This window comes from Vombatus ursinus, unplaced genomic scaffold, assembly GCF_900497805.2.
Source record: "Vombatus ursinus unplaced genomic scaffold, bare-nosed wombat genome assembly UNPS02014775.1, whole genome shotgun sequence".
Lineage (NCBI taxonomy): Eukaryota > Metazoa > Chordata > Mammalia > Diprotodontia > Vombatidae > Vombatus > Vombatus ursinus.
Window position 1 is genome coordinate 9,027,729 of NW_020954553.1, and position 12,692 is coordinate 9,040,420.

At 44.1% G+C, this 12,692-nt stretch overlaps 1 protein-coding gene across 2 annotated transcripts in view; it reads right to left on the reverse strand.

Annotated features, from left to right (window-relative positions):
- Positions 1–724: 724 nt before the first annotated feature.
- Positions 725–12,692, reverse strand: part of SMAP2 (small ArfGAP2) — a 59,136-nt gene continuing 47,168 nt past the window's right edge. For both annotated transcript variants that reach the window (XM_027864524.1, XM_027864523.1), the window contains 5 exons: positions 12,393–12,474; positions 11,119–11,231; positions 10,453–10,618; positions 8,315–8,631; positions 725–1,990 (listed from right to left, as the gene is read on the reverse strand). In XM_027864524.1, coding sequence (XP_027720325.1) covers positions 1,865–1,990; positions 8,315–8,631; positions 10,453–10,618; positions 11,119–11,231; positions 12,393–12,474 — 804 coding nt within the window. In that variant the 3' untranslated portion in view covers positions 725–1,864. The remainder of the gene's footprint in view (positions 1,991–8,314; positions 8,632–10,452; positions 10,619–11,118; positions 11,232–12,392; positions 12,475–12,692) is intronic.

Genomic DNA, 12,692 nt, shown 5'->3' on the forward strand with positions numbered 1-12,692 from the left:
GAAGAGAGCAAAGGTTATGGTCAAATGATACAAATTCTTTTAGATCCAGTCACTCCTTGATTTCACGGCTGATCTAAGAATTGAAAAATCCCAGCTAATGTCCCAGTACTCCTTCCTCGTGCTTTAAGAAAATAGTCCTGGTGACCCCTAGTGGCACAGTGGCCCCTAGCAGCCTGGCTCTGAGAGAGAGAACTGATGACTGGTCTAACACTTTAGTATTGGGGTAGGTGGACTGGAGCCCTGTTTATGCCCCCGCTGTGGTTCCTATCTCAAGGATTTATGTGCTAGGCCCAGATTCTCACACAACAGCTCTGCGCTTGGTTCTAATTCCTCCTAAGACTGGTGGCCAAGAAAGGGAGGTCTGATTTTGAGTTCCAATATGCAGATTATGGAGCCACCCTTCTATCCCAAACCTTGTATGTCAAGATAGCCTTTCTAGCACCCTGTTTATGGTCTTGGCCGTTGGTGATTGAGCTAACCAAATACCTAAAGGCACTGGAGACTAGGGAAGTGGAGATATTGATTTCCAGGGCTCCCCTTTAGCCTCAGCCATGATCTCCCCAAGATTTCTCCTCCAGTAACCAAAAGCTGCTCACTGGCCCACAAAAGTCAGGCATTGCCTAGAAGCCAAGTGTCCAAAGGCCATGATTTGTGGTGGTCCACAGTGCCCTCTACTCTAGAACCTTCTCTTTATCTCTCACATATACACACGTATGGTCAAACACACAGCATCTCACTGCAATATTTATTAAGGAATTTACATATACACAGGAGAAAGCCAACCAAAAATTTTGGTTCACGCAAATGAAATATTTTAAGCAAAATTTTTTTGTTTTGATTTCCTAGTGAGGTGAATGGTGATTGACAGGAAAGCTGCCTGGGGTCTCTGCCTCATGCACAGTGTAAAATATGCAAGAAACAGAGGTGCCAGGGCTACCCCAGAACAAACAGGACTGCAGGGAGAGGGAGAGGAAGGCAGGGAGGCATTATTAGGATGGCAGATAACACATTTTTAAAATTGTAAGAAAAAAAAACCGGCAATAGCTCTTAGCTGCCGATAAATTAACTCTTCTGTTAGTTTATTAATCTAAAACTTTTTATTTTGTTTTTAAACCACCACCCTCCAGTTTGGATGGGAAAACAAACAATAAAAAGCCATTCATAAGAAGGGCAAGCTTCCCGTTCTCACCATGTGTGCATGAGGCCCATCTCCAGGCAGCAGAGCCTCACAGTGACTTCGGGTCCAATGACAAGGACTAAAGCCACAGATGGAAGACTGCTTGGAACAGAGCAGAATGACCTTGGCTCTCCCTCCCTTGGAGGGGCTCTGGCTCAGCCTGAGCCTGGTAACCCCCCTTCACAAAGATCCATGATTGGAGTTTGATTACAATCCCCTTCTCTAGCCAGCACTCCTCTCATCCCTCCCCACCCACCCAAAAGCAAACTTAAAAAAAAAAGACATATGGGTGATACAGAGGGGCCTTTAACCCTCTCCCTCAGTGCCTGAACAGCCCCCACAAACCTCTCTCAGAGGCTGTGGGGGCAGAAGCTGCCTCCTCTCCTGTAAGGAAAAGGGCTCTGGGTGTGTGCAATCCAGTGGTGCTATTGTGCGCTCTGCTGCCTCCTCAAGAAGGGATGCACACCGAGGCTCTAAGGATCATGTGGGGCATGGACAGCAGAAAGCAGGTCTCGGGTACGGGGGGGGGGGGGGGGCGAAGTCATCAGGCTGGATGGGAGGCCAAACCCTGTGTGTCTCCTAGAGCAGTTTCCAAACAAAACAGGAAGAGGTAGAGAGGGAAGCAGGGAGAAGGGAGAGCAGGGAGGTTTTGGGAAAAGAAGTGGTAACAATGCAGGTGCTCCGCTTTTATTTCCACATCTGAGTACTGAGCGTCTGATTGGCTGCCTGGCCATTCCCACCGCCCATCGACTGTCCATAGCTCATCATGCCATTGGTGCCATAGAAGTTCATTCCGGCCATCTGCTGGGTCATCTGGAAGGGAGAGAGGATGTTTTCAAGCCCTGATGGTAAGGAACAAGCATGAGCCAATTCATGCAAAGAAGGGGCCCCTAGCTTTATGCTAAGGGAATCTGCAGCTTGCGGTAGGTCTAAGGAAAAAAGTTTAAAATACAGCATGAAGCTAGAGGACCAGCCCAAGACCTTGTGGATGAAGAATCTCCCAGACACAAGCGGCGTGGCCATGGGTTAAGACTGATTAGCCTCTCTTGAGATTCCACTTCTTCATCAGTATAATGGGGAAAATATACTACCTACCTCACAGGGTTGTGTGGAAAACACTTTGTAAACCTTAAAACAATACAGAAATTGGAATGATACATGCTCCTTGCAGTGGGCAGTCCTCAAAGATTATGACAAGGAAGCACCGACTCTGGCAGCTACTATACTCGGGGGAAGGCTGTGAGCACTGATTCTGTGATGGACGTGTCTGTCATCTGAGGACCAGCTGAGCTGAATTAAAAGGCCCAAGTCACTAATTTGGCTGCAGAGTAATGATGTCACAGCAATCTTCCAAGACAGTTTATTTGTAGAGGAATTGTGACTTGGGTGGGTAGGTGAGTACCTACATGGATGAAATTATAGAGATTCTTGAATGCTGAAGTATATTATTTTAATAATTCCTATTTTTAGAGTGCTTTAAAGTTAGCAAAGTGATTTCCTCATAAAAATCCTATAAATTAGGTAGAGGAGATACTATAGATGACAACTAAATGACAATACCTATATTTCTGGTGATTTATATATGCACAAATGAAACTACTGGAAAGAACCTAGAAAGCATTCTTAAAGACTAGGAATCTTTGGCAAGAAACTGAAGATCTTGGGACACAGATGGTGTTTTCATCACTTCTGCCTGAAAGCATGAGATTCAGAAAAGAAAGAGTCTTGGAGAGCAAAGAAGTGGTTAAGAAGAATGGCATGCGAAAAGAGAATTTAGATTTCCATGGCTTGAAATATGGGAATGACAGGTTCCTAGTCAGGAAAGGAGTGGACCTAACAAGGGCCAGTAAAAATCTAAGTTCTTAGAGGCTTGCAAATCTAATAAAAAGGACTTTAAACAAACAAACGAATGAACAAAAAAGAGCCATGGGGATAACTGCCTTTGTACATCTACCAAGAGAACAGAACAAGCCCAGCAGAGAAATCTAGAAGTTCACAAGAAACAACATCCAAGAAAGGAGCCAATCGCACTCTTGGCCTCCAGTACTGATACACAAATTTGCAAAGAATACAAGAAGTAGAGACCCGAATACAGAAGCAAATTTGACTTCACAGGTATCACTGACCCTAGCACTGGACTCATGCATATATATGGTCTTATTCAAGAGACAGGCAAAAAACGGGGGCAGAAGAGCACTGCATATTAAGTAAATCCAGCAAAAAAAAAGGTGGGAAATGTGTCAGAAATCAAGGTAGACAAAAACAGAAGTGAGCTGGGCATAGGACCATACTAGAAACCACCTGGGTACAAAGGAAATCTGTGGAGTTTGGGAAAAATCACAAGCTAGCATAAAGGCTTGATTAAAGCAATGATGGCAGACTTCAATTAGTGCTGGAGAGCTCTCTCTTCCAAAAGCAGAGTAAATAATAATATTCTGAACTGCTTTAATGATATCTTCCTCCTCCAAACAGGTCTAAGAAACCAACAAAGAGAACTACTATTCTTGGTCTGATTCTCATCAAAAATGTCCTGGGATGGAAAAGATGGGAACATTAGGAAAAGAACAAATTAACTTAGAACTTGTGATAGGGAGGAAATTCAGGAAGAATCTAAAATGCATTCTAGATTTGGGGAGAGCAAATTTCTGTTTGCTTCTGTTTTCAAAGTGGCTGATAGGGGGTTGACATCCAAAATGGTCAAGGAGATATTAAGAAAGCACCCAGCTAGTCTTGATAAGTTCAAGACACTCGACCTAGACAAACTACATAGCATAGCAGTGATATGATTGATGAGCTATCTGGAACAGTCTGAACAACTGAAGAAGGGAAAATAATGTCCCAACTTCCAAGAAGAGGGAAGACGCACTAAAGCTTGCAAACTATATGGCCAGTAAGTTTTGCTTTGATTTCTGGAAAAATTCTAAAACATGTTATTAAAATGATGGTTAATGAACATCTAACAAAGGTTATTGATTGTGATTGCAAGGAGCCAGTATAGCCTCATTAAAAATGGGTCACAGAAACCTGAGAAAACTCAAAATGATTGATGCAGAATGAAGTATGAACCAACAAAACCACTTATACAAGGACAACAACAATGTAAAGACAAATAACTTTGAATGACTTTAAGAATGCTCATCAATGCAGTGACCAACTGTGACTCCAGAAGACTGGTGATGTAGCATGTCACCCTCCTCCTGACAGAGAAGCGGGGCACTAAAGACTCATAAGACATGAATTGCTGGACATGGCTAAGGGGGGGAATTTGTTTTTCTTGACTATGCATATTTGTTAACAAAGGTTTTGCTTTTCTTCCTTTTTTTAGGAAGGGGGTGAGGAAAAATATTAGAAGAAAAGGTGAATGCTTATTAATTTAAAAAGTAAGTTAGAAAAAAGAACAGGTCATAATCTGATGACAGCTTTGAGGGTCTCCAAAGGACAGCCCAAATGATCTGTTTGACTTTATGCTATGTAACATTTTTATCAATGACTAGCATAAAGTCACAGCATACACCTGCTAATTTGAAAACACAAACCTGGAAGGAATAGCTAACAAACAGATCACTCTGTTAGGATTCAAAAAGATTTCAACAGGCTTGGAACACTGGGCTAAATGATGAAATTTAATAGGAATAAACACCAAATCTTACACTTGGATTGAAAAAAAAATCAACTTCCCAAGTACAAGATGGAGGAAGTGATCTGAAGGTTTTGGTGGACTTCAAGTCAACAATATGATACAACAGGCAAAAAACAGAAAGCAATCTCAGGCTGCATTAAAAAGAGGCATTGTGCCTAGGATAAAGAAAGTGATAGTTCCACTATCCTCTGCATTGGTTAGATGACATCTGCAGTAATATGTTCGGCCCTGGCCACCATATCTTAGGAAGGACATTGACGTGCTGGAGGAGATCCAGGAAGGCAACCAAAAAACTGAAGGGCATGGATTTCTGTGCCACATTAAGTGCAGCTGAAGCAACCTGGAATGCCTAGCCTGGGGAAAAGAAGACTTGGAAGGAATACATGACAGATATATTCAAGTACTTAACAAGCTGTCCTGTGGAAGCTAGAACATTTTTGTTCTGCTTGATTCCAGAGGGTGGAAATTCCAGAGACCAATACAGCTTATTCTAGTTTGCCTCAGGAAGTAGTGGTTTCTCCCCCACGGAGGTCTTCAAGCAAAAACTGGATGTGACCACTCGTTGGGTAAGTTGTAGAGGGGCAGCTCATTCAGTTGTAGGTTAGACTTGGCAGCCTCTGGGATCAATTTGGATTCTGTGGTTTTACAGACGAAGAAACTCAGGCTCAGAAAGGCTAAGGAAGAGCCCAGGGACACTAAGCAAAGGAGTGAAGCTCAGATCTCCTGACCTCAAGGCCAGAGCTGAGTTGGGTTATGTTTTTTCAATGCATTACTTGTCTTTCAGATATGGCAGCCCCCAATCCTATCACATCCTAAGATGACAAGTTCTACTGCGAGCTGACTGCCAAGATCCCGAGGCTCAGGAAGTCAGAGATTGTTGGCAAGGATCAGCACGTAAGTAACTAAAGGCACTTCCATGGTAAGTCCCTTCCCTGCAGCCCTTATCCAATCTCTAAGTGTGGTCTTAAATTGAGAGAGTTACTGGTACTTCCTTATGAGGGGGAACATCTCCAGCCTGGTCTGTGTCTTTTCCAACACCCGGCGCTGCTGCAGGCCAGATGCCTGCTTGTGGAGTCTACGTATGCAAAAGACTAGAATCAGTCCATTTAGAACAGGCGAGAGGGAAGGAAGAAACCAGAATGTTTCCAGGGTGCCATGATTACAAAGCAGGGAGGTGGAGCACAACCCCAATGTCCTTCAAAAAGAGTATACAAGAGAAAATTAACAAGATAGCAAGAAGAGTTCTTTGAGTGAGTTCTGGAAAAGTTGTGGACCAGGCTAGGCTATTGCTGCTTAGGACAGTGAGAAAGCTACTATTTGACTCATTGGGAGGCATGGGGACAAACCCAAAAAAGAAACTGTTGCTTTCTTTGAAAGCCCAAAGAGGGCTACTCAAGCGGCTTTTACTGGGGAACAAAAAGCATAAAGGAAGAAAGCATAGAGAATCAGACAGAAGGAAAAGGCTGAATTCAGGTGATTAGACAAAAGGTTTATAGGCTCACAGGATATCCATAACCAAAGAGGACCTTCTAGCCTAACCCCCCAAAATTTTAGAGAACAAAGTCCAAGATAAAAAAAAAATGGCCAACAGCAGAGTCAGGATTAAAATCCAAGTATTCTCTCTCCAAGTCCAGTGCTCCTTCCACTAGATCTTTGGCTGTCCAGCCATTGCCTTCTGGCAGAAAGGGAATCCAAGGGAATCCAAGAGATGATTCTTGGTGGAAAAGAAACACTTTTGCCCTTCACTAATTAGGGAGATTGGTGTTTGGCAGCAGAACTAGGCAGGAAATTATAAAAGGAAGATGTACATACTCAATGTTTCCTGAGTCTAATTCATCTTGCTGGATAATGCGGCCTCTGTTAATATAGCCTAAGGACATTACTAAAAAGACTTACCTGTACAAAAATACTTTGCAGTATTAATAATAGCAAGAAATTAGAAATGACCTACATGTGCAGTGTTTGATAAATGGCTGATTAAATTGTGATATAGCAATGTAACTGAATATCACTGTGTTATAAAAAAAAATAAATGCAAAGAAATATGGAAATGCTCATAAAGTGATGCAAAGAGGAAAACAGAGTCAGAACACATACATAAAATAATATAAAAGAAAGTTTTGTTGCCTTTGCTGGTTCTAAGTCCGGAGACAGAAGTGAATGAAAAGGGGAACAGAAAAAACAAATTAATTATTTTATGTTTATATCATATAATTAGTAAAAAATAGAAATAGCTTAGGTTTGTGACACAGGGTTTAATTTCATACTGTTGCAACTGAAATTAAGATAAACCGAAGCACAAAGTTTCAAGTTTGTTCAATTTATTGGGAAGCCTAGCAATTACCAATAAAATGGGTCTCTCGACTCCTCAGTAAGCCTAAAAGACCATGAGGTGGGGGTTACTAGCCTTCATACAATTTTGGGAAATACAACAGAACAAAGAACAGGAAACATCACAGATGGGAACCTGAAGTGTCAGAGATGATGAAAAACATTATGACTGGATGGAAGTCTGGAATGCACAGCTAGCAACAACCTCTCCTTCCATCTTGTTGCTAGGGAAAGCTCACTGGGGTATCCACCTGCATGGCTAGCAAGTGCCACACTGTTATAACAGACCAGACTCCCAGGCAACCACCTGCACCCTTCAGGGAGAACAGATTTCTTCTAATTGTACAAAGACAACTAGTGGTACAGAAACAATAGTTTTCTTTCAGTTAAAGTGATCTGTAGGGAAACAACTTTTAAACTTAACTTCTGGATCCATGAACTTCTAAACTTAACTCAAAGAAACATGGCTCAAGGTGTTACAGATAGAATTAATTACAGAATGGAATCAAATATAAATAACTAAGTCAATATTTGATTTTCCCAATACTCTACTGACATTTCTTGAATGCTGCTACATTTCTAATAAAAAATTAAATACCCAGAAGGCTCTGTTCTTCTAAGACTACAAATTCTAAGAGTTAAAAGGAACTGAGCTCAAAAGGCACCTAGTCCAATGTATAGGTGAAGAGGAAACAACTCTCTATACCACCCTGACAAGTGGTTACCACTAACCAAGGGCTCCCTAGTTCCAAGGCCAGCCCAGGCCACTCCTGGACAGCTCTCACTGTTAAAAAGATTTTCCTTCTAAAAAAAAAAAAAAAAAAAAGATTTTCCTTAAAAAAGAGCTGAGACTTGCCTGTCTGCAACTTTCCCTCACTGGCCCTAGTTCTTCCCTCTGAAGCCAGGCAGAATGAGTATCATCCTGCTTCCCCATGACAGCTTTTCAGTACTTGAAGGCAGCGATCTCATCCCTCCTCCAGGCTTGCCTTCCTCAGGATCCTAGACTTAGAGCAGGAAGGGACAGGAGAACTTACCTTATGAGACTGCAGACCTTCTAGGAAAAGAGCATACAAAGGATTCCTCTGGTCAGAGGAAGAGAACAGGAAAAGAAGGAGGCATCACAGAGTGCGATGGAGTGACAGCCTCCAAAGAAGGCCAAGTCTCACCTGAGCCAAGTTCCATTGCAGCTGCTGTGCTGGTGGAATGCCGTACATTGTCTGGGGCATGGCCGCCATGCCTGTGACGTAGCCAGCCTGCTGGGCAGCCATCAAGCCATTGGGGACACCCATCACCGTGGCCTGCATGCCACCTACGTAGCCTGGTGGAATGGCTACAGGGGCCACCATCCCAGCAGCTGCAGGTTGGGCAAGCATGCCCACTGGTGGGGGCATCATCCCTCCCATCATGGTACCAGTAGGGGGGACACCAGGAAAGCTGGGGTAGGCTGCAGGGTAGGCCATCTGAGCTGGCGCCATGAACATCGCTGCCAAGAGAGCATATGCACATTTATTAGGGAGCTGGGAGAGGGCCTAGAAGCAAGTCAGGTTTGACAGCTAACCCCCTCCAGTCTTCTCAATAGTGTCCTCAAGACAGCCTGACATAGACTTTCTTCCCTAAGACGCTCATACCATTACTGTAGTCACAACCACCAGGTGAGATCGGAGACATGCCACATTCCCCCATTACATCACATGAAAGCTGGGCCTCAGGCTCAGGTATCCAGATGCCCACACCAGTCCTGTTTCTCCTGCCCTACCCTGAGCTCCTTTAAATGGTGGTTAACAGCAGGTTAACAGCAGCTCTCCTTTTTAGGGCACTTTCAAATGTAGTATTTTCCTCACAGTGACTGTGGGAGGTCAGCAACTCAAGAATTACTACCCCCATTTTACAAGTAAACAAATTGAGGCTTATGAGAGGGATGTGACTTTGCCAGAGTTTTCAAAAAGCTAAGCTGCTGGCTGTCTCTCGTCTGGCTTGCTCCTTACCTCCCCCAGGGCTGCCTCCCTTTGGGACCCTTTCCTCCTCTGCTGTTTCAGATTTCTTTGCTTCACCAATCGGCTCAGATCTCACCTCCCCCAAGGAGCCTTTCATCTTCATGAAGGGAGCATGCTCTTCCCCTGCACTCTACCCAGGCTCCCATACTCAGCTGCACTCTTTGGTCAGGGTTCTTAAAAATGTCAGGACCAGGGAATGGCCAAATTGGAAGAGACCTTCAAGATCAACCAGGTCAATACTTTCCTTTTACAGATGAGGAAACAGATGAGAGAGGAGGAGCTTTGCTAAAGGGTACAAAGGTGGTAAAGAGTAAAGGAAGATTTTACTCCAGGTCTTCCGACTTTGGAATCAGGAAGGAAGAAGGTTCAAGTTCCATCTCTGACAATCTGACACATACTGGCTATAAGACCTTGGACAAACACTTAACCTCTCAGGGCCCAGGCGATAAGTTACAGATAAATTGCTGATTGACGCCAGTGGAGAACATTTCCACACTGAGAGTTCCTCTACCCTGATGAAATCAGATGTCTGGATCCAAAGAAAAAAAAAAAAAAAAAAAAAGGCAGAAGCCACCGTGTAAGGTGGATTCAGAGATGAAAAACGACACTATCTGTTCTTAGGGAGCTACAACCCCAGGGGGCAGGGACAGGGTACAGAAGGAGCGAGAAGGCAATGACAAGAGACCTGTGTCTGGATGTGTCTTGGGAGAAAGAGGTCTGAAAGACACTAAGAAGGTTCTCAAGGGGGCCCATCTGAGAACGGAGGCAGGAACAAAGCTACACCTTAATCTGTAGGACTTTTTAATGGGTCAGCCTGGCTTCTAGTTTACCTTCATACCTAAATATCTCCCAGTGTAAGAAGCTTGCTATGAGTCTATCCACACGGACTTTAATGCTCAGCTTGGTCTGAGTGGACACCCTGACTCAGTATGAAAGATTGGGACACTAATCCAGGCTTACGACTAGTTAAGTCTCTCTATGGCTACCTCCTTTCTAAGGCCAAGCCCAGCACCTCAGCACCTTCCTTCCTCTTTGGGTGGCTCTGACCCATGACTGATCCCTATCTCTTATTGCACTGAATTGGAAGAACGGCAGCTGTTAAATTGGCATCTATCTGCCTGCTGATACTTTGTGGCTTCTCAGGAAGGGTCAAACAGGTACACTTAGGATAGGATGCTCAGAAGTACCTAAGGCTGTACCAGCAGCAAGAACCCTTCCAACTTCTAGATTAGTCCCTTATCTATTAGCCCCACATGTCTATCCTTTAACATTGCAAATGCCCAATAAGCTCCCTTCCCTATGAAATTTACCTTGAGCAGGCATCTGAGGAGTTTGTGATCCATAAAGTGAGAGGATAGAGTCTTTAGAGAGCTGCTTCTTGCCCGATTCTTCTGCTTTGCTCCCTGGTTCAGGAAACAGGTTCAGATTTTCAGGAACAGAGCTGGCATTCCCTGCAGTTGGCATGGATCCTACAACCTTGGAGCAAAGAGGGAAGGGAGAATAAGAAGGGGCCACAAACTCAATCTACCTTCCCATCCCAGACATCAGTAATGACATTTGCTATAACAGCTCATAGCTTAAGGTTCAAGTTTCCAGAGATAGGGGTCATTTTTCTTAACCATTTATAAACCTGAAGCTATCTGCCTGATGGGCTCTTCTGGACAGCTTTTTATGCTTCCCCCAATTCCCCTCCTCCCCCAAGAAGATAATCATAGAAAGGGAACAGTAACCCAGTCAGCCTGCACAGCTTTACATAAACTTAATGAGAAACCCATTGGAGGACCCTTCCTTTCCAAGCAAGAGACAAACAAAACCAAGAAGCCATTGGTGGATGAGAAGGACACAGAAGAGATAACTGGTCAGGTAAAGTCAATTAAGGAATAAGGCAGCAAACCCCATCCAAAGACTTAATGTTTTAAAGTCTTAAATACTGCCCTCCCAGCACTTGCTTCAAGCCTGAGATTCACAAGTCTCACTTTTCTAGAGTCCGAGAGAGAAGATGATGGAACTGAGGCCAAGAGATCTAGATCCTTTTCTAGGGTGTTACTGGTCTTGCTGTTTGTGATGCTGTAAGAGGCCACAGGAGCATCTGGAAGGAGAGGACACAAGTCTCAAAAACATAAGCACATGCTAACACTGACCACTTGTTTGTGATGCTAAGTGGAGGGCAACACTCCCAATGCCATCTTCCTGGGATGCTTCATCACTGTTGGGAGATGACCCTGGGTTCTGGAGATTGAACAAAAGCTCTTGCCACTTCATCCAACCTGGAAAGGTTGTGTATCTGTGACCTAAAGGGCAGCATGACTAAGTGTGCACAGGATCATCACAGGTGGTCACCAGGTGATTCATTTTCCCCCAACAACTCATGAAACTGATTCCTAAGGGGCAGAAAGCTTATGATCTGCATCTGTATGGGGCCTAACAAAGCCCAAAGACACCATCATACTGATCCTGGAAGCATAATGAGGTTAAAGGATAAGCCTGACTCCCAGCCCAGGTGCTGCAAGGGAGTTAACTATTGTTAGTGAAGTCTTGAATCCTAGGAGGGGACTGTGACTGACTTGGGTAACATTCAGACTTCCTAACTTGGTGTTCTCTGCCCCCTACCTCTCCGGTAACCCAGTTCTCCACTCCACATTCTCCTTGCCTTTCTCTTGCCTCTCCATCCCGAGGGCCTACAGATCTGATGGGGTACGGGTGGAACTGAATTATGGGGCAGAGACATGTATAGATGGATATTTCAGTGAGGCCTGAATATTGTGTCACTACATGTACTGAGGAGTTCCAACTGTCTCCTGAGGTGAGGTGAGAAGGTGAGGGGATGGGGACAGAGCTTGTCAAAGATTTCTACAGCATTCATTTTCAAGAGCTCCATGGTCCATGAAACCTCCCCCTACTCTCCCAGCTACACACTGGGGGGAGGGGGGCCTCCCTCCTCATATTCCTAAACACCCTTTTCCCAAAATTTCTCTTTGCCTTTCTCATTTTCCCTGGCATCATATGCATGTGTATGGTATTCCCTCTGGGATCTTGCAAGCTCCTTGACAAAAGGGTCTGTGCCATCTTGATCTCTATTCCCCCAGCACAGGGCATGTAGGCACTGAATACACCTGAGGTGAGTTAAGGTATGGCAGCAAACCCAGGAAAGAAAAGCAGCCCCAGCAGCCCCAGGGCCCCGATGACTCTTCAAAGAAGCACAAAAGCAGCCCTTTTAGACCAGGACAGAAAGGGAAGTCATAACCCTCACCAAGGCCCAACAAGTCCATGACAGGCTCAATTGCTTTGGGGGAGCTTTTTCGAGGTAGCTGCAGGTCTTCCTTCTTCTGAGGCTAAATTGAAAAACACAATATTATTAAAGAAATGAAACAGCTGATTTTTCAAAGAATTCTTTTCAATGTATCATAAAAAAATAACAAATGCTCTTGGACCAAGGTTACTATTATTCAGAGCTACTGACAGGAGACAATAGAAAGTAACATTTAACACTGCCAGCAAGAAAGGAGCATGTAATCAGACTGGTGTCCACAAGTGTAAACCTAAAGTGACA